The sequence below is a fragment of the Vulpes lagopus genome, chromosome 20, assembly GCF_018345385.1.
Source record: "Vulpes lagopus strain Blue_001 chromosome 20, ASM1834538v1, whole genome shotgun sequence".
In the NCBI taxonomy this organism is placed as follows: Eukaryota; Metazoa; Chordata; class Mammalia; order Carnivora; family Canidae; genus Vulpes; species Vulpes lagopus.
The window spans coordinates 2,252,752-2,279,463 of record NC_054843.1 but is presented as its reverse complement, the minus strand read 5'-3'; the positions used below and the strand labels follow the sequence as shown (position 1 = coordinate 2,279,463).

Sequence of the window (26,712 nt, the reverse complement as noted above, 5' to 3'; positions counted from 1 at the left end):
CCCAGGACCTGACCCTGACCCTGCCATCCTCTGCACTGGGACCTGACCCTGACCCTGACCCTGCCATGCCCTGCACCGGCACCTGACCCTGACCCTGCTATCCCCTGACCCAGGACCTGACCCTGACCCTGCCGTGCCCTGCACTGGGACTTGACCCTGACCCTGCTATCCCCTGACCCAGGACCTGACCCTGACCCTGCCACCCCTGCACTGGGACCTGACCCTGACCCTGCCATGCCCTACACCGGCACCTGACCCTGACCCTGCCATGCCCTGCACTGGCACCTGACCCTGACCCTGACCCTGCCGTGCCCTGCACTGGGACTTGACCCTGACCCTGCTATCCCCTGACCCAGGACCTGACCCTGACTCCAACCATCCCCTGACCCATGATCTGACTCTGACCCTGCCATCCCCTGCACCGGAACCTGACCCTGACCCTGCCACCCCTGCCACCCCCTGCACCAGAACCTGACCCTGACCCTGCCACCCCTGCCCTGGGACCTGACCCTGACCCTGCCATCCTCTGCACTGGGACCTGACCCTGACCCTGACCCTGCCATGCCCTGCACCGGCACCTGACCCTGACCCTGCCGTCCTCTGACCCAGGACCTGACCCTGACCCTGCCGTGCCCTGCACTGGGACCTGACCCTGACCCTGCTATCCCCTGACCCAGGACCTGACCCTGACCCTGCCACCCCTGCACTGGGACCTGACCCTGCCCCTGACCCCCCTGACCCAGGACCTGCCCGTGACCCCAAGCATCCTCTGCACTGGGATCTGCCCCGGGCCCCGACACCGGGGCGCTGGGGGGCGCTGGGGGGCGCTGGCTCCGAGGGCAGCAGGGGCGCAGACCCGGCCCCTCAGGGCGCCCCTGACGGGGCTGTCCCAGCATCCCGCCCGCAGCCCCCGGACTGCCGTCCGTCTCGGTCCGGCGCCCCGCACGCGGACGCCGGGGCTCGGCGGGTGACCGCGGGGCGGGCCTGAAGACTCGGGGCCTCCTCCGCGGCCAGCCGTCCCCTCCAGGCGGGGACCCGGCGCTCGCTAACCTCGCCGCCACACGCCGGCTGCCGCGACGCCCCCCAGCCGAGGCCGAACCGCCGCGGGCCGCCCTCGCCCCCGGGACGCGCTTGTGAGCGGCGGCGCCCGGCGCCGTTGTGACGCCATCAGCGCGCGCGCCGCCCGGCCCCGCCCCGCCGCCTTCTGCGCAGGCGCGGCCCCGAGCTGCTCGGCGGCGGCGGGAGGCTGCGGCGGCGGGCGGCGGGCGGCGGGCGGCGGGGGATGGTCCAGCGGGCGCGATGGCCCCCGCCATGCAGCCGGCCGAGCTGCAGTTCGCCCAGCGGCTGGCGTCTCACGAGAAGGGCGTCCGGGACCGCGCGGTGAAGAAGCTGCGCCAGTACATCAGCGTGAAGACGCAGAGGGAGACAGGTGGGCGCCGGCGGGCAGCGGCGCCACATGGCGGCCGGGGGGGGGGGCTGCCCGCGGGGGTTTGCGCCGCGCTCGCCCCGACTCGGGGGCGGGAGGGGGGGACGGACGGACCGACCCGACCTCCGGGGGGCGCCGGTGGACGGGGGGGCTCGGAGAGGTCCAGAGGGCGGGGAGGGGGTGGGGAGCGGGTCCGGGAAGGCCTCTGCGGTGGCGAGCGGAGCGGGAGCGGGTGCAGGAGCGGGAGCAGGTGCGGGAGCGGGTGCGGGAGCAGGTGCGGGTGCGGGAGCGGGGCCGGGTGCGGGTGCGGGAGCGGGTGCGGGAGCAGGTGCGGGTGCGGGAGCAGGTGCAGGTGCGGGAGCAGGTGCGGATGCGGGAGCGGGTGCGGGACCGGGAGCGGGTGCGGGAGCAGGTGCGGGAGCGGGAGCGGGTGCGGGACCGGGAGCGGGTGCGGGAGCAGGTGCGGATGCGGGAGCGGGTGCGGGAGCGGGAGCGGGTGCGGGAGCAGGGCCGGGTGCGGGAGCGGGTGCGGGGCCGCGCTGCCCTCCAGGCCGTCGGGGCTGCAGCCCGAGGCTCCCGGGCCCCGACATGCCCTGCAGCCCCCGGGGGTGCGGACCACTGCCCACGGCGGAGGCTGTGCGCTGCGCTCGGATTAATTTTGACGTGTTGACTGCCAACACTTCTGCCTTGCGAGTCTAGTCGACAGAACAGGTATTGGGACACCCCCACCCCCCACCCCGGTGGCCCAGGGCGTGACCCCGGGGTCCTGGGATCCAGCCCCGCCTGGGCTCCCCCGCAGGGAGCCTGCTTCTCCCTCCACGTCTCTGCCTTTCTCATGAATAAGTAAATAACCTAAAAGAAAGAAAGGGCAGGCGTTATCTGTCTCTGTACTGACTTTCTCAGTTCGTTTCGTTTTTGAGGAGAGATGGAAAAGGACCACCCTGGGAAAAAGAAAATACAGTTCTGTGGGACGCGCCCCAGAAAGGAGCAAAGACCAGATTTCTGACTTCAGTTCTGCTTAGGGATCTCGCCCAGAGGCGACGTTTATTATCACAGTTTCGGTCCCGAGTGCTCAAGTTGCCAGAGCAGACCTGGCTGCTCCCAGCGCAGATAGGATGCACGGACAAGGTGCTTCCACCTGGGTGTCCCCCGTGGGCACCCCAGACTCGAATGCCCCAACGTGATTCATTCTCCTCCACCCTAAAACCTGTTCTCTCTTGCTTCACTTTTGCTGCCTGTGTTCTCTCATCTTAGGTGCTAGTTCCCGCCATCCCCTCAGAGCCAGGCTGGACGCACCATAACGTCCTGGATGGCTCTTTCCAGTCTTCTCCTCACCCCTCATCCATGGTCTCTTGCTGCTGCTACCTGTTTCGTCTGCTGAGTTACTCTGCCCTCACCATTTATCTCATCTAGACTCTGAACTTGCTTATTTCCTAGCCAATCTCTTTAAGTCCATTTGACCCTCTATTGAACCTGTCCTCCACAAACCAGCCCGGGTCATCTTCTAAAAACGGTTCTGATCACGTCACCACCTTCTTGGATTTCCAGGTCTGCAGGCAATGGTCTGTCCTCCCTTCTCTTGCCACTTTGGCCCCTACGTGACTGCTTTGTGCTAACTCTTGGTATACATGCATCGTTTCTCTCCTCTCCACCTTTGCTTCTCTTGTGCACTCCTAGCATTCAGTTCAACATCACTTTCTCCAAGTGCCTTCCTACCATCTCACACCACCCCTCCAGGATTCCAAAATATCCAGTGTGTGTCTGTCATGGCACTTAGCTGTGTGGCTTCTTCGTTCTCTGTTACTGTATCACTCTTCCCCAAACACTGTAAACTTCCGTCTGTCTGCTTAGCTGGAAGTGGGAGCACATCCAGGCATACCGGGCTTGCCTCCACACAAGAACACAAGAAAGGCCAGATGCAGTACATATGGGCTGAGATGGCCAAACAGAGCTTGATGAGCGGGCCCAGGATCTGCAGGGACATGGGCATGAGGCCACTGGGTCTGCACCAGTGCCCCCAGGTCCTGTTTGGTCAGTGCCCATCATGCCAAGAGAGACTATCTATCTTGTTCACCACCACGCCCACGTTGCGTGGAGTATGCTGGGCCTCTGAAGAAGGAACTGCATGGTGAATGTCACAGACGGTGACAGTGAGGCATAATAAGCCGGGCCTCTGCCGCCACTGTACCCCATGGACCTGAAATGCAAGTTGGGGAGTAACTTGACCTGACGTGTGTGTCTCCTTGACAGACTCACAGTTTGTTGTGTTTTGTTTCGTGTGTAGTAAAGGAAATCTGAAATCTTAGTCTTACTGGTATGAAGAACTGCCCACCAGCAACATAAATAGCTTTGTGGGGGTTTGTTTTTTTGTTTTAAGTGATCTTGGGGCACATGGGAGACTATCGGTTGAGCATCTGACTCTTGATCTCCCCTCAGGTCTCAAACTTAGGGTCATGAGTTCAAGCCCCACCCTGGGCTCCACACTAGGCATGGAGCTTACTTAATAAAAAATTAAAAAAAAAAAAAATCTCTACTCCCAACATGGGGCTGGAACTCACGATCCCAAGATCAGGAGGCAGATGCTCCACTGACTGGGGCAGCCAGGAACCCCAGAAGCTTTGTAAACAAATAGGGAACTTTTGTAGTGCTTAAAGCAGCTAAATGATGCTCTGGTGTTGTAACTTCACACAGAGCACGTACAGAATGATCGCTATCTATGGTTTTACCCATGAGAGCTCATTTGTACCGTTCATTCACGTCTTCAGCAAACACAGAGCACCTACTGTGTGCTTTTACTATTGTTGGCACTGGGAATAATAGAGCAGGGAATGAAAAACACACACACACCCGGCTTTATTGATTCTGCAACTGTAAACATGTAACATCTGCAGAAACTGGGATGGATCTTAAAATCAACCTTGTGCCCTCTTGCTCTCATTTGGTGGCACGTAAGAGAACCATACATCTTACGGCTGATGGGGCTTCAGATTCAGTATTGGAGGAAGTATTTCTTCATACTAACAGGCTTAGGGGTCCCTTGTAGGTAGAACAGATGAGAGCTGCAGATGTTTTGACTGACCAGCTGTGGACTCACCCCAACCTAAAATGCTCCTGAGCTCATTTCATCCTGAGAGTAGCAGTCAGGGTTTTCTCATTTCACAGTTTGTTGAAATTTACTCTGCCCATGTCTCACTTCATGTTCGCCTCATTTGCTGTGAAATAACTAAACCTATATTGTTGCCAGAAACCTGGTGGCATTGGTTTAGGAAGTCAACCCCAAGAAGACAGAACAAAAAGCCCCTGAGGGCGGAACCTGCTTCAGATACATACTTCACCCTCAGAGTGAGAGGAAATTAAATGAGCATTTCTCTGTTTCGCTTTAAAGCCTTCAAAAATGGGTACATTAGGCCCCCAGTGATGGAATGAGTAAGTCATGGGATGAAAGGTACAGTGGTGTAGAGAATATAGGCCATGGTAGTGTAACAGTGTCGTGTGGGTGACACATGGTAGCTCCACTTGTGGTGAGCACCTGACACTGATGTAACACTGAGTGTCGGCTGTAAGTCAATTTACAAAAAATGGGGGGTTCCTGGGGCTGTCAGTGGAGCCAGGGACTCGATCCTGGGGCAGTGAGTTTGAGCCTCATGAGGGTAGAAAGTACTTAATAAATAAAAGTTCTAAATTTATTTTTTTTTTTAAGTCTTAAATAAAAACTAAATTCCTGGGCGAAAACAAGTGATTTTTATACATATATTGAAAATATGTGTTTTAAAAGGGAAGAGAGCTTCAGCAGCCTGTGGGTGGAGAACACAAGACAATCAAACTACCTACCAATAGCACTGAAAAGCGCTTTACTCTTACAAAGTGCTTCTCATACATGCCTTTAATTTTGACTGTGACCCTAAACCGTACACATATCACAGGTGAGGGAACAGGCCCAGGGGCTAGCTGATGGTTTTCTACATAGCACGGCTAACAAGTAGCGAGCTGGGGCCTGGCCATGGGTTTGTGTCCTCTGCACTCTGCTACCTCGCTTAGGAAGAAGCAATCTGTTTTCACGCCTGACCCCCTTTCCTGCGCACTGCCTAGGAGTTACTGTCACCCTCTGACTGTTGAAATCCATAGTTTTCCATTACATAAACCTCTCTAGCATACATATCCTTTGCACCTTTGCCCATTACAGGTGTGGGGTAACCACAGATACTTGGTATGTCACAGTATCACTTAGAGTTGGTGTGACACACTAGTGCTCTTAGAACCATCTGGAAATATACGCTGTGCTGCTTTTAAGTGAAAAGGGCCAGAACGTGGAATGTGTAGAACCCACGACGCTATGTAGGTTACACACGCACAGCTATGTGTCTGTGTGTGTCTGTACTATACGTAAGCATTATGTCAAAGCACAGGACGGATCTGGAAAGATGCCCAGTGCCCCTAAGCCAGACCAGGTTTTTTTTTTTTTGTTTTTTTTGTTTTTTAGATTTAATTTATTTATTCATGAGACACACACAGTGAGGCAGAGATACAGGCAGAGGGAGAAGCAGGCCCCATGCAGGGAGCCCAACGTGGGACTCGATCCCGGACTCCAGGATCACACCCTGGGCTGAAGGCGGTGCTAAACCGCTGAGCCACCCAGGCTGCCCAGCCAGACCAGTTTTAAGGGGAAAAACCAAAGCACAGCTTCATGAAGGAGCTCAGCTGATGGCACCAAACTGTTTTTCTCCATGGCAAACCTGGCTTCTCTAGATGGGCTCCCTTCTCACACAGGCTCCCCAGCAGCTGGTGAGGTGGCCGAGTGCAGGTGCACACTACGTCCTCTTCAAGCCTGCTTGAAGGCGAGAGCAAGAGCCTCTGAGATGGGGTCATCTGTCCAGCCTTGCAGCAGCCCTGTAGCTGAGGGAATTCATGCGTATTCGGCATAAGCGCAGCTTGCTGGCTCCCCTTTCTGTGGTCCGAGCCCCACGCAGACCACTGTCTCCCTTCCCGAGCCCTGCCTGGAAGAGGGGAGCACTGGAGGGGGCTGCAGACCCCGGGACTGCCCAGCGCCAGGCCTTACACAGGAAACAGCGTCATCCAATCCTGTTTGCTGTTAAGGTGGCTGGCGTTCTGGTTTTCTAGTTTCATTATGAAGAGCTTTCTACACAAATGGAAGAACAAAAACGGCCCTTGGTAACACCTTAGTGACCTTGTGCAGTACTTTTTACCTTTCAGATAAATAGAGTACTCAGTACTCCGCTTCAGGACCAGTTAGTACCTGCCTGGTCTGTCCCATCTGTCCACATCCGCCTCCCACTGACATCTCCACCTCATTATGGGGCTCCAGAAGACGGGCTCTTTTTAACATCACCACAGTACCATTATTGTACCTTTTTTAAAAGTTGCTTCACGTGAAATAACTAATCCATTGAGTTTTCCCATCATTTTGTGAATTTGTCTGTGACACATCAGAATCCAAGCGAGAGGCAGCCGTTGCATTCAGTTGGTCTGTCTGCCGTTCCTATCTTTTCCCTTTGCTGTTTACTTGTTGCTGGAACGGGCCATTTGCCCTGGTGACTGTATCCCGTGGTCTCACCTGACATATTCCTCTGTCCCCTGTGTTTCCCCACAGAGTGGTTAATAGTCAGATTTGACGTGTCAGTTAGTTTTGGTTTTTGTAAGAATACTTAGCAGGTGGTGCTGTGGTCTTCCTATTGATAGGTGACTCTGCAAGCTAAGGTGGATCAGTAGGTTCGGGTGTTAGCGACATGTGATTTATCCATTCTAAGTTCCCCCCATATATTTTTCATCCGATGTTTTCCCAGCCAGCCATGGGTGATCCTTGCCCTGCCCACTAATTCAGTAGTCTTTTATTTTTTTAAGATTTTATTTATTCATGAAAGCCACACAGAGACACAGGCAGAGGGAAAAGCAGGCTCCTCTCAGGGAGCCTGATGCTGGACTCGATTCTGGGACCAGGATCATGCCCAGAGCCCAAGGCAGATGCTCAACCACTGAGCCACCCAGGTGTCCCTAATTCTTCATTAGTCTTAGCATGATTGAATATAAACACAGGTCACTTTGACAAAGTTACTGTGGTCCTGATTGCAGTTGTCTCAGCTCCAGGGGAATTTATCACTCACTGTAGCTGTGCTAGCAATAGCTAGGCCCCCAAGGTGTGGCTTATAACAAGGTGCCCGAGGGTCGGGGGAGCCAGTTGCCATGCCATGAGGTTTGCCCAACTCTTAAAGGAAATGCATTTTAATAAATTTTACTCTTTAGCATACTGTTTTTAAGTAGAAACTAACAATCAAAATGCACCGTAATAAAATTGTTGATATGAAAAAGGTCTTTGGTAACTTGGAAGTCAATACCTATATACCTCTAAAGGTTCACTCTCACTCTGAATACAGTAAACTTCAATACATCAAAAAGGATCTGTTCGCCACCTTTTAATTATTTTTGGTATATTGAAATTACATTGATGCCCAGTGTATACGTACTTGTATGCATTCACCTAGTTTGTCCTTCTTTGATATTCCAAAATATTTTTCCTAGTACCCCTTAATGAAGTATTAACACAGACCATTTGTAACATGCACCAAGACTCAAGGGTTGTTTGTTCTCCATCGACTTGGAAACTCCAAGAATGTATACTCACCTGGCTTTTGAGATCCCATATGTCACTCAGCAATTATGACATCTGGGGTCTGCCCAGGAGCTAGAATGTATGACTTGTGGCTTAGTCGGAGGTAGTACAGGGCTTAAAAAGGAGTCCAAACAAGGCTAACCAATATGATGTCACTTAAAACAAAGCTAATATTGCCCAGGAAATGAAAACTATAACCAGGAGGGAAAGAAATCCAGATATAGCCATGTTTGACTTATTGCCAGGATCTTTAAGACAATATTTTTGCAAGGGCACCTGGGTGGCTCAGTTAAGTATCTGCTCAGGTTGTGATCTCAGGGTCCTGGGATCAAGCCCTGCATCAGGCTCCCTGCTCAGTGGGGAGTCTGCTTCTCCCTCTGTCCTTCCCCCTGGCTCATGCTCTCTCTGTCGCACACTCTCTTTTTCTCAAATAAATAAAATCTCTAAAAAGCGGTGGGAGGTTATCTTTGCAAAAATATCTCAAAGCTCTGCCAGTTTCCCCAGGGCCAGTTGTATGGGACTTAAGCAAATCCTGTATCTTTTGTAGGATTTGCAATTTCATTTTGTAAGAATAATGCAAATGTTGGTATGCAGAGTGATATGCTAGATTTGGCAGAGAGGAGCACACAGAGGGAGCTATTTTTATAAATGACTACCTCATTAATAATTTTGTTGTAAGGACATGGACTTCCTTACACTCCTCAGATGGTGAGGACACACCACCACTACCACCTGCCCCATAGATGATAAAACTACGTGATCTATATGTGTTTATTTTGTACCACAAGGAAGTGTATGCTTCAAATTTAAAAAAAAAAAAAAGTGGGTGAGAGAATGAAGATGTTTGTGGTGTTGTTCCTGTCACGTGGTAGGTAGTTCTAGACCCTGCGACAGGATATGTGAGGACTCTAAAGTAAGATGTCTGTGCTGTTTTGTCCTCTAGGAGGTTTCAGTCAAGAAGAACTTCTAAAAATATGGAAAGGGCTCTTCTACTGCATGTGGGTGCAGGACGAACCCCTCCTACAGGTAACATACAGTTCCCTTTGTCAGATGACTGGTGCTTTGGCCCAGATGGATAAAAAGGGCTTGCTCGTTTTATGTGTCTGTCTCCTGTGCACGTAAACAAATTGAAGTCGCTGCTCAGGGCTCAGTTGCCCGCCTCTTGTCCATCAGAAAGGGATATACAGTGGCCAAACAGAGAAGTTATCTTTTCAGATAACGAAGAAGAGGCATAAATTAGAAGTTTCTTGTTTCTCTGTCATATTTTCATAGGTTGGTTCCGTGGAAGGTTTTACATATTTTGAAGCTTCTGTTTAGTATGTTATTATTTGTGGTCAGTAATGTCATGGCTCTAGTCAAAGAGCCTGTGAGCACTGGGCTCCAAGCCTACCCCTGGCATGATCTGAATGGGTGCCGCGACTGGGCAGTCACCCTGCTGAGGGTCGGGAGCCTAGTAGAGCAAGCAGTGGACCTGCCTCTGACAACCTCTACCCTTAGAGTCAACGGGAGACTTGGCACAGATGTGCATGTGCTTCTAGACCCATCTGCCGAGCATGCTGAACCCCACCAGCAAAACAATTTAAGAAAATGACTTTCGCTGTCTACAGAGCTTTGTCCTAGTGCATAAAAGCAAACCTGCCAATGTCGAAGTGGAGAGTAAGCCTTGAGGAACGCTATTTGAAGCCCTTCGATACGTAAAAGATTATAGATTTTACTTGTCTGGATTTTGGTGTGCAACTTTACCACTTTCCCCAAGCCATGTAATAGCCTGCTTTGATTTATTGCTTTTACTTCACTGAACATATTTTGAGTAGGACAGCAGGGCAAAATATTTTTAAGTTACATTCAAAAGTAACAAACCAAACGACAGCTTTAGTGAAGAAAACAGATGAACAGGAGCATCATTTTCATTTAAAATGGGAGTTCATTTAAAATGGGTGAGGAAGACGTGAGCCCAGGTAAAGTAAATGCAAGTCATACCAAGGATGGCTGTTCTTTTTTTATGTCACTTGTGAACAGGATTCTATTGACACTTCCCAGGGCAGGTCTCTTCTTAGACCCAGACCACCAAATTCTCCCCACCAGTGATCTTGCTGCATTGTAGCAGGACTTATTCTTCACATGGCCCTTTTGCCCTGGACAGAGCCTGGATGGGTGCCATTGACCTTCGCTTCTTGCCCACCCCTGCACACACACCCCCCATCGCGGCCTGGCTCCAAGCGAGTGAGCCTAGGATGGGACTTTCTGGTTCCACACACACCCCTGAGGAGTGACAGTCCCCACATCTAACCACCAGGGATCCCCTTGCTGGCATCTGTATGCCAGAATTTGGTGGCTTAGGGTAGGATGTCCACGTCAGTTACGTTTTTTTTTTCCAGCTATGTACTTTTAAAGCCAAGAATTGACAGTTTATTTCTGTAGTTCATTTGAACTGAAACTAGAGATACTTTCTTAAACCTACAGCGTGATCCTCGGAGGCATTATTACATTGGCACAGTAGTCCACTGAGATTGGGAGTTTCGCATTTGCTAAAATTTAAACAGTGATGTAACAAGATGCCCAGACCCCAGCAGATGCTGTGACGTCCGGTGCTGCCGCGTAATAACCCTGCTGTCTCTCCCCGACCCCACCTTTGCAGGAGGAGCTAGCGAACACTATTTCCCAACTCGTCCACGTTGTTAACAACTCAGAGGCCCGTAAGTCCTGATGTTTTCATAACTTTCAGAACTTCCTCATTCATCAGCTTGGGTAACTTGCATAGGAAACTAGGCAATATTGTTTGTTCTTCCTTCAGAGTTTCCTCTTTCCAGGGGGCTTGTTGAACTTGTGCCCAGGGCTGCCAGGGTGTAGATGTCGGGCGACAGACCTTCCCTGTGAGAAAGCCGTGAGGAGCTTAGATGTTGCCCCCAAAAGAGGGCCAATGAAAGAGGCATATCGTGCAGTATTATGTGACCTCTGAAAGATTTCAAAAATGAATGAATATATACGTATACATTTTTTAAATAAATGAAAATCTCCTGAGTCTCCACATTCTGAGTTGCTTTAATAAAACTCAGAGGTGGGATGCCTGGGTGGCTCAGTGGTTGGGCATCTGCCTTCAGCCCAGGGTGTGATGCTGGAGTCCTGGAATCGAGTCCCATGTCGGGCTTCTTGCATGGAGCCTGTTTCTCCTGTCTCTGCCTCTCTCTGTGTCTCTCATGAGTAAATAAATCATTTTTTAAAATAAAAATAAAACTCAGAGTCTGGGCATGCATATGCCACTGTTTGCTGTCGCCTCTGGGTACCAGGACATCCTGAAGACTGGAGCCACATAAGGGCATCACTGGTAGTAAGCCATAAAGTAAGGCTTTTTAACCACAAAAAGAAAAAAAAAAAAAACCAAAGGGAGAAAATGAATTATTTCTGAGACATTCAGGTTTTGATTGTGCTGACAAAGGAAGAAAAAGACAGCAGAATTGGTTGGATCTGCTTAGCGCTCTTCAGAGCAGAGCCATCCCACTGGCCTTAGAAACCCCAGTGGCTCTGTGTTTCAGCCGGGTCCCAGCTGACCCGTGATGAGCAGAATTCTACACATGGAATATTATCTAGGTTTTCAGATATCAAGAAAGAATTGTGCAAAAAGAAGTAAAACCAAAAAATCCAACAGTTATTTTTGGATGGAAAAGTGGTAGATTCGTGGCTCAGAAGAGAAAAATAGAATGTTTTATTAGAGCTCAACCAGCTGACATGGAACATGAAACAAAAAGCTGAGTTTCTATGCGGATCATCCAAGTGTTCATCAAAATTAATGGCTTTGGATTGATTGTTAGGTGTAGGTGGGCAGAAAGGGCCCATGGATGTGGCTCAGAGAATTTTTGATTTTAATAGAAACAAGGCTTTGCAGTGGATAAAGAAAAAAGCTTCATAGAGCATTACAGTTGAATATCAAGATATTATCAGCCTTCCTGTTATAATAGGCTTTTGTGGGAATGGAAAAAAAATTACTGAGCATATTTAATTATGGACCAAATTTTCTAGCTGCCAAAAAATTCTTGGAAAAAAGTAAACAATCAAGAATCCTAGTTTGTTTCCCTTTGTTACTTTCTTGCTTTATGGCAATATGTGAATCTGAAAACCAAGTATTCAAAAGCTTTTGTTCACTGCAGAACACCTGTTCATTCAAACCTTTTGGCAAACAATGAACCGAGAGTGGAAGGGGATAGACCGGCTGCGCCTGGGCAAATATTATATGGTAAGATCTGAAGGCCCTTCCCCCAGTGCGCCTCCGAAGCCTGTAAAGGAAGGATGTTGAGCTTCTTGAGAGCAGTGGGAGGGCTTATCTGTGAAGCAGAGCAAGCCTCAGGCTTAGTGTGGCGAGAGGTAGCGGGATCACGGGACGGCGTTCGACTAGGTCTCGCAGGCCGCTCTGTTTTCTCTTTCAGCTGCTGGGGGTGAGTCTGGGGATCCTTAGTTAACACTTCCTGGTGAAAAGTTCAATGAGATGACTGTGACTGTGTTTTCGCTTTGGAGACGCAGGCTGTAACCAATTTCGTTGGTCTCTTCAGTCTGCTGACTGACCGGCATTTCTTACTTTCCCTTTGGTAACAAAAGTTGTCTATCTTTAGCTGATCCGCCTGGTCCTGAGGCAGTCCTTTGAAGTTCTCAAGCGACATGGCTGGGAAGAAAGGTTGGTAAAGTATTGGGGTAAGCATTTGGTGGCTTTAAAATGTTGAAAGGGATAGTGTGACTTTCAAGCGTTCCAGTTAGCGAGCTAGTAGGAGTGGCGTGATTTCTGCCTTCCCCTCCGTCGACTGAGACTCAGAACCTCCTTAGGCGTGAAGAACACAAAGCCCAGGAGAGGCTCCTGAGGGCGTGGGGGCACATGCGCGTGTATACCGATTCCAGGGATTGCTTTTCCCTCCTAGCACATTCTCAGCCTTGCACTGTTTGTTACGCATTGTAGCACAAGAACAGACGTGACTGTTTTCTTTGGGGGAAGAGGGAAGAGCTGGCATGCTGCAGTTAATAGGACCGCATGTGTTATTTTCTCCAGCCGAATCAAGCTCTTCCTGGATGTCTTGATGAAAGAAATCCTGCATCCTGAGAGCCAGTCTCCTAATGGAGTGAAGTTCCACTTCATTGATATTTATCTGGATGAACTATCCAAAGTGGGAGGGAAAGAGGTAAGAAGCAGTGAGACATCAGGCCCGGGATGTAATGAGACCACAGCGGACCTGACCAGGGACTCTGGTTCTCCGCATGTTCCTGGAGCTGGGGAGAAAACACTGTGGTCAGCACCGGCCTTAGCAGCGACAGGAGCAGCATAAATTGGCTCAACCTGTCTTTTGACAAATCCTTCCCCATCTGGGAATGTGTCCTAAGCAGCTAATAGGACACGTGAACAAAGATTGTGCGCTAAGGATGTTCTTGAAGTCCTGCTTATAAAACAATTGAAAGCAACTGACACAGTCCAATAGTAACACAAGGACACGCTCACCATAATGATTTTTTGTTATTTCATCTTACAGTTTCTGACAATATCTCTGTCGATTGAACCTGTCTCTAGAGCAGGGAATGCAGAACAGCATGGGTTAGTGGGGTGGTTTTCTCTGGTCATTGCACTTTGATGCCCATGTGGCTGGAAGATGGCCATGAGCTGGCTCCGAGCATCTGGGCAGTTCACGCAGAGTGCGTTTTCAGCATTGACAAAGGTGTTTCCCTGATCTAACCCTATGTAAAAAGTGTGAACGGCTCCTTTTTCTAGGACATACAAAAAAATTGTGTTTTGTTCCTAAATTTCAGCTTTTGGCAGATCAGAATCTCCAATTTATTGATCCATTCTGCAAAATTGCTGCCAAAACTAAGGAGTAAGTGAATCCCATGCTTGTTTTTCTCTGCTTCATTTGGTCCTTAATTGTGGGTACTGGTGTTAAATTGTTGAGAGGCTTGATGCAAGACACCTGTGATAGTTTAGCCAAACCCCAGAATAGCTGAACTCTGAATTTCTGTTAGCAAGACTTGTGATGCTTTGAGTCCTCTACCTGTGCTCTGCCGGCTTGACCACAGACCTTCAGGAGACACACACCCCCCACAGTCACAGTTCTGTCTGCCTTCAGCACGTGGTGCTCCCCTGGCTCTGCACAGCCACAGCCGGCTGGCGTGGGAGTGTGGTCAGGAGAGCCAACACTGTGGGCCGGGCGATGGGCCACATTGGGCCCTGGGGAGGCTAGACTGGGCCATGCACCATGTGCCCCATCACCTCTGCTAAATGACCAGGTCTTCTGTTGTCATCACCTTCTCTCTGCTGTACTTCTACCCCCCAGCCAGACATTGGTACAGACTATAGCTAGGGGTGTGCTGGAAGTCATCGTAGACCAGTCTCCTTTCGGACCGGAAGAGACCCTCGAGGAACAGAAAGCCCAAGGGGGGGAGAACGAGTTCTCCGAAGATGAGATGCCTGAAAACGAGGTGGCGTGGAGAAAACCAGTCAGTAAAAAAAAGCCTGGTAAGATGATTCCCTTGAACAGTCTGTCTTTTTAGATAAAGTTCTCCTCAGGTGAACACTTTAGTACATACATTGGAGTCTCACTGAGATAACCTAAGACCTCATCAAAGGGAGCCCTGCCGTGAGCTCCCCGAGAAGGGAAGCCAAGGGGCGCTGACACACGGGAGCCCTCCGCGGCGTGCATGTGCTGCCTCCCAGGGTCACGGGAGTCCCTCTAGGGTTTCACTTTACCATTGCTCTTGCTTTGGCTTTTATTTTTGTTGTTTGGATTTTTGATGTATTTAAACATCCTGATGTGGACTTGTATCTCCAAGAGGGTCCTTGGTGCTCACATGGCGAACACACGCTCATTTCCATAGCGCTGCCTCCTGATCTCTGTGTCCCTCTTTGGGTGAGTAACACCCGCTGTGGACTATGATGGCCGGGGCCAGTCTTATCCCGCAGGGACTGCATGTGGAGCCCACATTTCCAGTTGCAGACCCCTCCCACCCCAGCAGTGGTTTACAGCATTTCAGGGCTTAGCATTAGGTAAACGTTCAGGTCCGGGTGTGCACATGCTTTTAAAATGTCACACAGACGTTAAAAAGCAAAGATTTCGGGATCCCTGGGTGGCGCAGCGGTTTGGCGCCTGCCTTTGGCCCAGGGCGCGATCCTGGAGACCCGGGATCGAATCCCACGTCGGGCTCCCAGTGCATGGAGCCTGCTTCTCCCTCTGCCTGTGTCTCTGCCTCTCTTTCTCTCTCACTGTGTGCCTATCATAAATAAATAAATTTAAAAAAAATTTAAAAAATATATATAGATTAAGATTTAAAAAAAAAAAAAAAAGCAAAGATTTCAAAAATTAGTGGCCAGAGGAAATTTAATTAAACATTTTTTTATGACAAGACCCAAAAGTCTATGGAGCCTGGTTTGGTATGTGCCTTCAAAAATCTGGAAGGATATCAAAATGTTAATAGTTGGCTGCATGAAGCAGAGTTAGTGGGTGACTTCTGCTTTGTACTTCTGTCCTAAATTTTCTACAGCAATCATGTGTTATTCCTTAATTGGAAAAATAATTCTTTTCAAAAGAAGAAAATCTTTGATCTTAAATTCAGTGTAGATGAATTAACCAGCTGACCTTGAGCAGGTTTCATGCAGTCGTGGGGGCTGTCCCCACTCCCTCCTGCGCGCCCGGCCTTTGTCTCAACCAGCCACCCTCTCCTAGCTCCTTCTGTCGTGCTTGTGGCCCTGGACCCGCACATGCATGCAGGGCTCTGCTGAGTCTTCTCGAGGCTGTGCCCAGAGGCCCCACCACTAACAAACAGATAAGATTTGAAAAGTTGTGAGTTTTCCTTGGTAGTTTTATCTGCTTTTTCATGGGCATTAGTGCTCTTTGAGTTATTTCCTAAGTGTTAATAGTTGCATTAGCATTAACTTGTGTCTGCTGCGGCAGCCCCCTGAGTCGTGAGTGTGTTATCTGCATAGATTTCTACCCCGGCCTCAAGTTTTCCTGAAGCCGGGGACAGACTCCTGAGTGAGCTCTGCTCCGCTCGCCCGGCCTCCAGCCCAGGGCCTCCCATCCCCCGCCGCCAGTGTTAACGGAAGGCAAAACTCGCCGGAGGGCGCTGAGGGCAGCAGAGGTCTTGTCTGTGATGATGTAAAAGGCAAAATGTGTGATTTCTGTGGGATTTATTTTAACAAAACTGCTTTGGAAGATGACAAATGTATTTGCAGGGGTTTTCTCTTTGAAGAGACACTGAGACAGTGGCTCCTCTGGAAGTAGTGACTGTGTTTAAAGAGCTCTGTCTCTGGGTGTGTTTCGATAGCGCTGGGCAAGCAGCACTGCAGAGAGGACGGGGTCCACGGCGACGGGGAGAGAGGCGGTGGGCGCCTGGAGGACGCTGGGCCCCTGCTCCAGGTTGGTAGAACAGACTGGCTGTGGAGTGGCCTGGCTAAGTGGGAATTAGGGTCAGAGTGCGTTATCCCCAGGCCCGCGGCTCCCGTCGTCTTTAATCCCTTTGCTCGCTGACGTCACCTTCCTTACGATGAGCTTACTGGAGGCACATTTAAATGTGACAGAGTTTTGAAAGCTGTCAGTCTTCATCTCGGCGTGCGCTGTTAGGATCCATGCGCTCCCTACGACAAAGGCAGCTCAGCGCTTTTCCAGTAAAGGTGACTGTGTTACCAAGCACAGGTCGGCTTCTAGATCACACTTCCAGAGAGCCACACCCAGGCCAACTCTGTGCTGTTTTCTACCAGTTTTTCTTTAAAGAAAGAATAAACAGGATGGATGAAGAATAGCATCCCCCAAGAACAAATAGAACAGGCTTCTCAGAGATCGCACTGAACCTTTTGGTCACTGAGTCTCAGCACTCCCTTGTTCCACCGGCCTGCTGCCGAATGCGCCTGGGAGCCCACACCGCTGGTTGCCATCACCTGTGGAAGTGACTTTCTGAGTCAGTGTGGCTTGGCTGCGGGCTTACGTTTTGTTGTTCTCGCGCAGTTCGACTACAAGGCTGTTGCGGACCGGCTCCTGGAGATCACCAACAGGAAAAACATCCCACCCTTCAACAGGAAGCGTCTCTCCAAACTCATCAAAAAGTAAGTGGCTGTGGGCACAGTCTGTGGACTCTCGCAGTGGAGGCTGTGTCCCCGGCCCTCATCACGTCTAGCCGTAGCCTGGGCGTGCACACAGCAGCAGGAAGGTTTCGTGGAACAGCTGCTCCCCTACCCACACGTGTATGCTTCACGTGCCCCTAAACTCAACTCTGGCCACTGCGTCCTCGTGGGGCAGCAGCAGCACATCAGTAACGGCTGTTCGTACCGCCAGCGATTGCCGCGTAAGGGCGCCACTCTGAGTGTTGTCGGCTCCCTCACCTCCCACTGTGGTCACGCCCGTGCCAGTCTGCCACTCCAGTCATTGAGCACAGAGCACCCTGGCTTCTTGCAGTTGGTGACCAGAAACTGACCACCCACTGTGTGAGCAGGCTTTCCTCCGAGCACTTGACATAAGTTAGTTCCTGTGAGGAGAAGCCCTGCAAGGCTTTTCTAATGTCCCACCTCACTGATGGCTCAGCCAGGGCACGGGGCTTGCCCGAGGTCCCTGCTGGCAGGTGACGGAGCTGAGCTGGACCTGCTGTCGGCTCCCCAGGTGCTCTGCCCCCCACCCAGCACTGCATGGGGTGCTTCTCCACCAGGTGAGCAGAGAGGACAGTGGGACATAAGCAGAGACATGGGCTGCTTTGGCCTTGAGAAAAGTTTTTAATTTCTTCTGTTACACATGAACGAACCACAGTGGACTCTCTAGATCGCCACGTCCTTGAGGGCAATGCGCCCTTCACTTCGAGCCTTCATATCACACCACCGTTAGCCTCCCCTCCTAGAAGGAAAAGAAAGTGAACTAACGCACACCCAAGTAGCACATCTGAAAACTGGTGTGTGTGTGTGTGTGTGTGTTTACAGAACACAGAAAGAAGAGGTTTTTTTCAGGGACTCTTATTCTCTGTTTCAGGTTCCAGGATCTTTCTGAAGGTGAGGGCATCAGGATTACAGCTGGTGATGTTACATGAACATGGCCCAACTGAGGCACTTACAGCAAATACTGACAAACAGGATTAAGAGACATTGGGAACATAAGACAGCCTTTACTTGTGAAGGCCGTCAGCTGGGCAGAGCTTGTGGGAGGCCTCCGCACCAGGGAAGGGGGTAGACTGGGCCAAGGGGTCATCGTCGTTTAGGAAGATACCAGTTTGATTCTTTAGGAAGAAAAGAGTTGACATCTCAGGCTCCCTTTCCTTTGCCGTCATGGTCAGGTGTGCCCCAAGGGAAAAGCTGTTGTCCGTAGCCAGGGACATGTGAGCAAGCCAGCACACCCTGCTCCCCATGTACACCTGTGGGCTGCTGAGCCCCAGGGGGCGTGCTGTCAGGGTGTCCCCCATGGGGTGCAGTTCCTGCATCCACCGCAGATTTGGGTTGGGAAGGTAGCGAGGTTGCAGAATTCAGGGTGGAGAATGCCGGTGTGAGGTGGGGACAGAGTTGTGGCATCTCAGAAAGCTGACTGGATGCGGCTTTGGTGTCCAGCAGGCAGTATATCTCAGCTCAGTTTTGCCGAGGACATTTCTGCTGATGAAGAGGAGCAAATCCTCAACCGAGGAAAACACAAGAAAAAAGGAAATAAACTTTTAGAGAAAACCGAGCTGGAAAAAGAGAGAGGTGAGCCTCCAAGCTCCACGTGGGTGAGGGAGGAGGAGGGCGCCTCTACACTGCTGGGAGGCTGGGCACAGGGCTTCCAGGGTCAGGGCAGAGCCAGAGCCGCAGCTCGGGTGGCTGAGGAGGAAGGATTCTCACCCGCAGCCTCCCTGTTTCCTCCTGGGGCCACCTTCAGCAGGTGAGGGTGTAGCGGCTGCTACACAGACTGCGCCCTGGAGCAAGTGTGGTGTGTCTGCCCTGCAGCTGTGGTTTTCACGGGCCTGGAGACTCATAGTCCTGAGTGTGGCCGTAGTCCCGTCTCTGTGGGAACCGGCATCGGGAGGGTCTGGTCCCAGCTGGGCAGGGAAAGGACGGCACCTGACGACAGCCAGCGGTCCGCCGCATGTCAGGCACTCCTTCATGGGCCTGGGTGTCTTTCTAGGAAACAAGTTCTTTCTTGCTGAGGAAGAGGAGGGTGAAGCCAGTGTTCAGAAGAGGAAAAGGAAGAAGAAGAAGAAGAACCACCTCCAGCCTGAACATTTAGGGTCGAGCGCTGAAGCCATGCCCCCAGAACAGAACGGAGGTGGCGAGCCGGAGGCCGGTGCGAGCAGAGCCCCGAGGACGCCGGCAGCCACCCCAGGCCTCCAGGAACAGGGCGGCGCGGGGCCCCCCGCAGCCCACAGCAGGAGGAAACGGCCCAAGAAGAAGAGCTCCAGGGTCCAGGCCGGGAGCACGGAGTCCACAGCACTGCCACCCCTGGAGGACGCGGCTCCTGGCGGCCCCTGCAGCGCCCGTGCTCAGGACCCGGCTCCGCGAGCCACCCCCGCCGGCGGGGCCCCGGTCCCGAAGAGGAAGCGCAAACTCGGAGCCCTCCCGGTCAACGGCAGCGGTCCCCCCGCACTGGCCTGGCCCCCGCCTCCGGGCGGGAGGCTGAAGAGAAAGAAGGCGGAGCACGGCAGCCCCGACGTACACAGCCCGTCCAGTCAGAAAACTGCCATCTTGAAAAAGAGGAAGAAGGTGAAGGAGACGTCTGACTTGGCAGCGCGTGGCGCGGTGTTGGAGTCCGAGGCCACGCTCAGGCAGGCGCTGGTAAGCCAGCCCCCCGGGGGGCGGCGGCCGAGGCCCCGATCTATAGGGGCGGCCCTGGTCTATAACAGCCTGGACCAGGAGGAAATAAACAGGTGCCGCTTCTTGGCGGCTGGGACCGTCGTCCTGGACCCCCCACCCCGCCAGGCTGCTCCCTGGGGCTGCAGAGGGCTGGCAGGAAGCCTGGGAGTGTCCCCCAGCTGAGGCCCCCTGCAGTATGCACAGGCAGGGGGGCGTCCCCGTCAGACGCTGCTCTGGTGTTCCTTCAACGCGCCCGCGGCCAACCTTTGGCCCTTTGAGGGCCAAATTTCTTCTCTTTTTTGCTTATTTTTTTAAAGAAAAGCCTGTCTGTGCTTACACGTCTAGAATCAATTAAGCAAGGAGTGGGCTGTGGATCTGCTTCCCACGTCGCCTGTGGCCCTACGGCATGTCTGTACCAGTGTCAGCAAACCGTTCGACCGTGACGCAGAGGCACGCTGGTGGTGAGGGCTGGCCCAGGCAGCCTTCCCTCCTCAGCAGCAGCAGCAGTACTTACAAAACCTCATGACCCCAGGGCGCCCGGTATTTGCCCCAGCCCTTCCCAAACGGGCCTGCTGACCACGTCCAGCACCCGCACGGGCAGACGTGGGTAACGGGCACCCGTGTGCGCTCAGCCAAGTGCTCATCCCAAGCTGATGGAGTCTCTGAGTGATTGAGTCTGCTTGTGGCCAGGAAAGGTCTCAGCTGGGGAAGCACCCGGAGCTCTCCCCTGGGCTCCGGGAAGCCTGTTGTGACCTTAGACCTTCCTCGAGCATCTCTGTGGCGGGTACCGTTTCCCTTGGGCCTCCACGCCCGTTCATTTGGTGCCCTGTCTTCACTAAGCATCAGGGGAAATCTCCGCGTCTCATTTCTCAGGCTCAGCAACCTTCCTTGGCGTTGGAACTATTGCTCATAAGCCGCAGGGTCAGGGGAGCTTTTCCTCCCAAAGGGGGCCTGGTGTCTCTCGCTGGTGGGTGAAGGCGTGTGAGAGAGGCCTCCTGGGTCCACCCCTCGCTCACACCACCGGGGGGCTCCTGGGGGAAGGCCTCAGCTTCTAGGCCAGGAACGCCAGGACCTTGCAGAATCCAGCCCTGTGATGTTAACTACATCGGGCTTCCAGACCCTGGGACCCCAGAACCAGAGCAGGGGCCTTGCTGGGGGCGGCAGGCAGCTGTAAAACCCCCGGTGAGGGTCCTTTATCTCCCCACAGTGCACCTGCAGGTCCTAACGGCGTGCTCTCTCGCACCAAACTTCTCGGTGGACGATGAGGTCTTTGGTCAGAAATGAGAAAGTGCGTTCAATTATTTAACAAGTGGTCTTTGAAAAGCAGAAATCTTCAGGAGCCCTAAGCTAGAAGATCCATGAAAGTGGTTCTTGTGGCTAAAAAGCTAGGAACCCTGTGGCCCTGTCGGCGTGGTGCCGCGTGCCTGAGGTCTGCGTCCTGCCGTGTCCAGGAGCTGTTTGCAGACCCGGTGCAGGAGGGGGTGGGGCGTGGGGTGTCTGAGCCAGAGACGCTGTGGCCCATGGGCCCCACGTGGCCTCCCTGCACACACGTGTGACCTCCCCTCTCCTCACCCCTCCCTCGTGCAGGGAGACGGGGTCGCCTTAAGCCCCTCGAAGAAGCAGCAGCTGAGGACGGAGAACGACTTTGTGAGGTTCAACACTGCCTTCTTACCAAAGCCGCTGTTCTTCAGAAAAGCCAAGAGCAGCGCCACTGCCACTTCTGCACACCCTGCCCTGCAGGTTCGTGACCCCACTGCCGCCCTCCTGACCCCGACCGCGCCGCCTGCATGTGCCAGGCCTCTGCTCCTGCCCGCGGCCTGCAGGTTCCTGTCGAGGGAGCCCTGGTCTGCCGCACTGGGGGCCCCTGGGGCCGGGTGGCTCTGGGGCTCTTGCCTCCTCCTGGTAGCACAGGCTTGTCTCTCAGTGATCTGGGCCAGCCTGAGGGGTTGGTCCGCGGGAATCGAGAGTGCAGCACGTGATGCCTCATCTTAGTATCCCCGGGGGTGGTTAGGGTGGGGGAAGGAGCAGATGCTGCCCCGGGCGCCCATGGGGGGTACAGGGTGAGGCGCAGACTGAGGCTGACAGGGCCTGCCGTCAGGATGGTGCTGCTGGGCCACCCTGCCAGGAGGCCACGAAACAGTGGCTGTTTTGAGAAAGGAGGGGGTGCTGCGTAGGTACCTGCTGGAACTAGCAGAGGGACAACTGCTGTGTTAATACACACGCGTGCAGAGTCTCAGACACACTTGCCGATGATGCCACAGACAGATCTGGCTTCTCTTAAAAAACGTTTATGGTCTAAAAGCAAGTGGTGCAGGGCAGGGTGACGGGGTTCACGTGGAAATGAGCAGCCACATCTGGGAATCTCCCAAATAGGAAACCACTAATTCTGATGAATTGTTAGATCATCTAGATGAGTGTGTGTGGGCACCTCTGGGAAGCGCATGTGTGGGACCATCGTTCTGTGCACCCGTAAAACTATAAAGCTCCTGGTGAACGGGAGTCCTAGCGTGGAAATGGCAAGCCTTTTCCTGTTACGTTGAAGGGTTCAGGCATCACGGGGTACCCGGTCTTCCTCCCCAGTCCTAACGGACGGCACGGTCGCTGTCTTATTCCCTCTGTTGTCCTCCCTTTGCAGCGAGACAAGATGCCGTCCAGCTCCAAAAAGGTCACCTTCGGCCTGAACAGAAACATGACTGCGGGTGAGTGTGGGGCCAGCCTCCTGCAGGGCTCCTTCCACAGAGGCGGCTCGCGGGGGACATGGGCTCTGACCCGCTCCAGAGTCAGAAGTCCAGAGCCGAGCTGCCAGCAGGGCATCCAGGGCCGGGTGTGGAGGGGTGTCCTCGGGGCCTCTGGAAGGGGTCTGTCTGGCGGGGGATGCATTGAAAAGCCGTGTCCTCGAGCCTGGGCACCCAGACCGCTGCAGGCCCTCGTGGCCTGGGGACCACTGGCAGCCCCCAGCCGAGCTGCGTCTGCTAACATTGCGAGCCGCGTGCCCAAGAGAAGATGCTTTTAGTATCAGTGCCTTTTGCTTGTTCTAACAGAAACCGAGCTTTTTAAAAGGGTGTAATGTGTTTAAGATCTGACCTTTCATAAGGCCTACACGTAAACATACGTGTGAAGGGGGGAGACCTTGGGGGAGCCTGAGGTGCCCCTGTCCTTGCCAGGCCTTGTTTCTGGAGCTGGAGGGAGTGTGGGGAGCAGATCAGCTGGAATGAAAGGCTCTTCCCGGGATCCCTGGGTGGCGCAGCGGTTTGGCGCCTGCCTTTGGCCCAGGGCGCGATCCTGGAGACCCGGGATCGAATCCCACGTCAGGCTCCCGGTGCATGGAGCCTGCTTCTCCCTCTGCCTGTGTCTCTGCCTCTCTCTCTCTGTCTCTCTCTGTCTATCATGAATAAATAAATAAAATCTTTAAAAAAAAAAAAAAAAAGAAAGGCTCTTCCCGCCTGAGCTCCCTCACCCCCCTGCCCGACGCCCCCTCGTATGCCGTCCGTGGACGTTTGTTCATCCGTTCTATGAAGCAGGATAGTGAGTCCGTGACCTCTGGAAGCTCGGGGCCCGCTCTCTGCAGGGCCTCGTGACCGCACGGGCCTGGCTGGGCTGCCGGCAGTGGGAACGGGGGACGGCACTGACGGGGGACAGCACTGGGGCTCTGGGCAGGCCAGGAATGCTACTCCGCTAACGCGTGGCCTTGCTTTCATCCGGGGCAGAATTCAAGAAGACAGACAAGAGTATCCTGGTCAGTCCCACGGGCCCCTCCCGAGTGGCCTTCAACCCTGAACAAAGGCCCCTCCACGGAGTGTTAAAGACGCCCACGAGCTCACCCACCAGCACCCCCCTGGGGACCAAGAAGCTGCTGACCACCACGCCAAAGAGAAGGCCGACCGCTATGGACTTCTTCTAGGATAGTAGCAGGGTCCTTTTAGAGACTGTTTTTGTACAGATATTCTATAAATTATAACTTTAAAAAGGTGGGGCCTTTTTTTATTGTTTTATAAATCCCCATAAATTGTATAAACAAGGTTCTGAGTGGGAGCTGCTGCTGCTCCATCCTTCTGTGGGGGCTGTGGGCGTCTGGCTAAAGGTTTTGCAACAGGCTGTTGGCACATGAGCCCCTCAGGTGTGCGAATGACCTCTGTGACCCCCCACCGGGTGGGAGCCTGGAGGTGCCGAGAGCTGGGGTGCTCGGCGCCGTGCCTGCCATGCCGGGTGGCTTTCCGGTGGCCTTCCTCCCTCCCCTGTCCGTAGGTGTCCGGCAGGTGCCTGTCACCGGGTCAGCAGGAGGCTCATAGCCTCTCTCCACGGGCCTGCGGCAGGGGCAAGGCGAGAACAGCCTCCGCCCTCAGGACGCCTCCTTCCTCCCCTGGGCCTTGTTCCCCTCCTTGTGTTCCTACCTCTCAGGCCAGCCCAAAGTGTCTTCCCTGGTGAGTGCCCCTGGCGGCGCTCACCCGGGACTCCGAGCACACTCCTTCCTCCGGGTCCTGTGCTCCGCCTGCCCTTCTGACCTTTCTCCGTAAGCCTTCGAGCCAGTACCCCAGTGACTGGCGTGCCCAAAAGCAGCTTTCCCGACTTAGACTAAAACTCATTTCTTCAGAGGTGTGGCTGCAGTGTCTGAAAACCTGCGTTCCTGCTGGAAGGTGGAAATCAGCCGTTAAGAATTGTTCGTATTTATTTGTTCGTAGCTACCTTTTATCTGAAATGCTGAAGCTTGCACTTAAGGTTCTTATAGACTTCTGATGTTCGTTAATGACAGACGTTGGTGGCAGGTGCTCAGACATGAGCGGGGGAAGCAGGGACAGAGCGGAGGGAAACCGCACCACCCCTGAGCCCCCTGATGGACAGGATGCAGATTCCAAAATCAGGTGGTCACCTCTGGAAGGCCCCTGGAGTTTACGGCACCATGTTGAGTTTACAAGATAACAAATCGCACACCTAAAGAAGAGGTCTGCGACGTGGGGGCTATGGTGTTGGCGCGCGGGTGCTCCGTGCTTCTCCAGCCCACCCTCCACTCAGGGGACCTCAGGCCTCCTGGGACGAAAGCTGCCTCCGCCCGATGCAGGGTCCCCAGCGTATCCCCAAAACCCAGGCAGCCCCCTTGGCTCCTCCCCACGAGAGGGCCCCAGCACTGCCTCAGTGGGACCAGCCAGCGCCTCTCGTGACAAGGGAGGCCCGCTGGGATCGCGGGGTTGTGTTGATTCGACTTTGGTTTCTTAATCACGTCATCGGGGTGGGGCCCTGCGTGCAAATACCGCCCCTGCAGGGTCAGGAGGCCCCCCCAGAAGGAGGGATGAACCTTGTCCTTTTCCTGCTCTGTAATAAAGTTTTGTCATGATTAGTCCACGAGAAGAGAAGTAACTAACACTGAGCTGTCAAATAGTCATTGTACTGAGAAGTCTTATGTACGGGATGGTTTTGTGGTGCTTGCATGGGGTTTATGTGCTGCATTCAGTAAGATACTCAAATCACGTTCAAAACCAAATCTGATAGTGTGAGAAGATGAGATTTGAACATTCAAATATTTTTAACTTTTTGTTTTACAAAAGAAGTTTCATGATCCTCAGCCAGATTATTTTTGTAACAGTTTTCATTTTAGCTTTAAAGATGGAGCACGTAGTCCAGCGGCGTTAAAGGTGTTTCATCAAGAGGTTCGAGGGCCCGGTGGGCGCGGCCGCCCCTGGGTGCATGCTGGACGCTCCCTGCCCAGAGGCCCCGGAGGAGAGTTAGAGACGCCCCTGCCGCACCGCTGCGCCTCGCCATGGATGCCATCCCTCCCTCCCTCCTCCCTCCCTCCCTAAATCTGTCCCAACTTACTCCATTTTGTGGGTAAGTTCAGTGGGTTTACTGTGGCTTAATTTTAATGCCTACATTTTGGCAGCAAAGAGGAAAAAAAACTTTTTCTTAATTCACATTATGTATCCACGCAACAAGAATGTGTCACACAAAGAAAATGTATTTAGAATACCAGTTTTCTACTCAATGCATGTTCTTTTCTTTGACAAAGTTGCCAAGGGGACTTGGAGTCCAAAACTGGAAATAACTCACATTAATGCTGGTGTTCCTACGGTATTTTGTAAAACGGTCATCTTCCCCCGACCCCACACGCCTGGTTAGTTTTGTACAATTTGGTATCACAGTTTATAAACGTACAATCCTTTCTGACTCCTGTTTACCTGAAAGCACAAAGGAGGGTCCGGGAAACCCGGAGGCGATGATTAGTGTGGGAAGAACATGACACGGAACCGTCCTCTGATCTGTCTGAACCGACCAGGCTCTGCCGGCGGGGACGGTGTGCTCACCACCAGCCTGTACGCGCGCCTGCACAGTGCCTGTCGCGTCAAAGCCAAGTCCAATAAACCAACCCTGCCTTTGCACTCACGTCTGTACCTGATGTTGGCTGTCCGTGCGCGTGGAAATACGCCGCTGTGGGACGACGGGAGCGCAGGGAGGCAGAGCGTGGCGGCCGGTGGGCCTGACCCCAGGGCTTTTAGGCCCATTTGCCCCGGAGCCAGCAAGGGGCTGCCAGCCGCCGCTCCCGGGTGGGGGGAGCGGGAGCAGAGGTGCCCTGCTTCTCGTGCTGGGGACCAGCGACGGGCTCCGTGGGTGGGCGGGCAGGAGGCGGGCACTGTGCTCTTGACCCTTACCTGCACGTGTTCCCACACAAACTTCCTCGGCTGTGGTGTGGATCCAGCACCGGTTCCCCAGAGGGCCAGTAACCCACAGAATAACAACTGGAATACCAGTGAGGCCTGTCCCCGCCACGCGCGGTCCTGCCCTCCCCCACGTCTCAGCACCACATGCACGTCCCTCCGTCCGCTTCTGACAGCGGGCAGTTGGGATTCGGGCTCTTGCTGCTGTAAAATGTAGCTCCGGGGTCAACCTGGGGCTTCCGTTCTACACCTCGTGAAT

At 53.2% G+C, this 26,712-nt stretch overlaps 2 protein-coding genes across 6 annotated transcripts in view; one reads left to right on the top strand and one right to left on the bottom strand.

Annotated features, from left to right (window-relative positions):
* LOC121479507 (heat shock transcription factor 2 binding protein) overlaps positions 1-1,299 on the bottom strand; it is a 106,738-nt gene extending 105,439 nt beyond the window's left edge. Inside the window, exon 1 of the mRNA XM_041735166.1 lies at positions 1,051-1,299. Coding sequence (XP_041591100.1) covers positions 1,051-1,168 — 118 coding nt within the window. The 5' untranslated portion in view covers positions 1,169-1,299. The remainder of the gene's footprint in view (positions 1-1,050) is intronic.
* Positions 1,197-26,177, top strand: RRP1B (ribosomal RNA processing 1B). 5 transcript variants are annotated; one of them, XM_041735139.1, is made up of 16 exons: positions 1,197-1,429; positions 8,995-9,077; positions 10,690-10,747; positions 12,197-12,282; positions 12,656-12,717; positions 13,084-13,213; positions 13,833-13,897; positions 14,354-14,535; positions 16,341-16,432; positions 17,018-17,115; positions 18,026-18,045; positions 18,595-18,726; positions 19,145-19,791; positions 21,397-21,549; positions 22,445-22,508; positions 23,517-26,177. In XM_041735139.1, exons 1-16 carry the CDS (start codon positions 1,300-1,302, stop codon positions 23,708-23,710), a joined length of 2,196 nt encoding a protein of 731 aa, XP_041591073.1. In that variant the 5' UTR covers positions 1,197-1,299; the 3' UTR covers positions 23,711-26,177. The 5 variants fall into 5 exon arrangements, with proteins under 5 accessions (XP_041591073.1, XP_041591072.1, XP_041591071.1 ...); XM_041735138.1 differs by lacking the exon at positions 23,517-26,177 and adding an exon at positions 22,974-23,505 and having other exon boundaries at positions 18,598-18,726; XM_041735137.1 differs by lacking the exon at positions 23,517-26,177 and adding an exon at positions 22,974-23,505.
* The last annotated feature ends 535 nt before the right edge of the window (positions 26,178-26,712 follow it).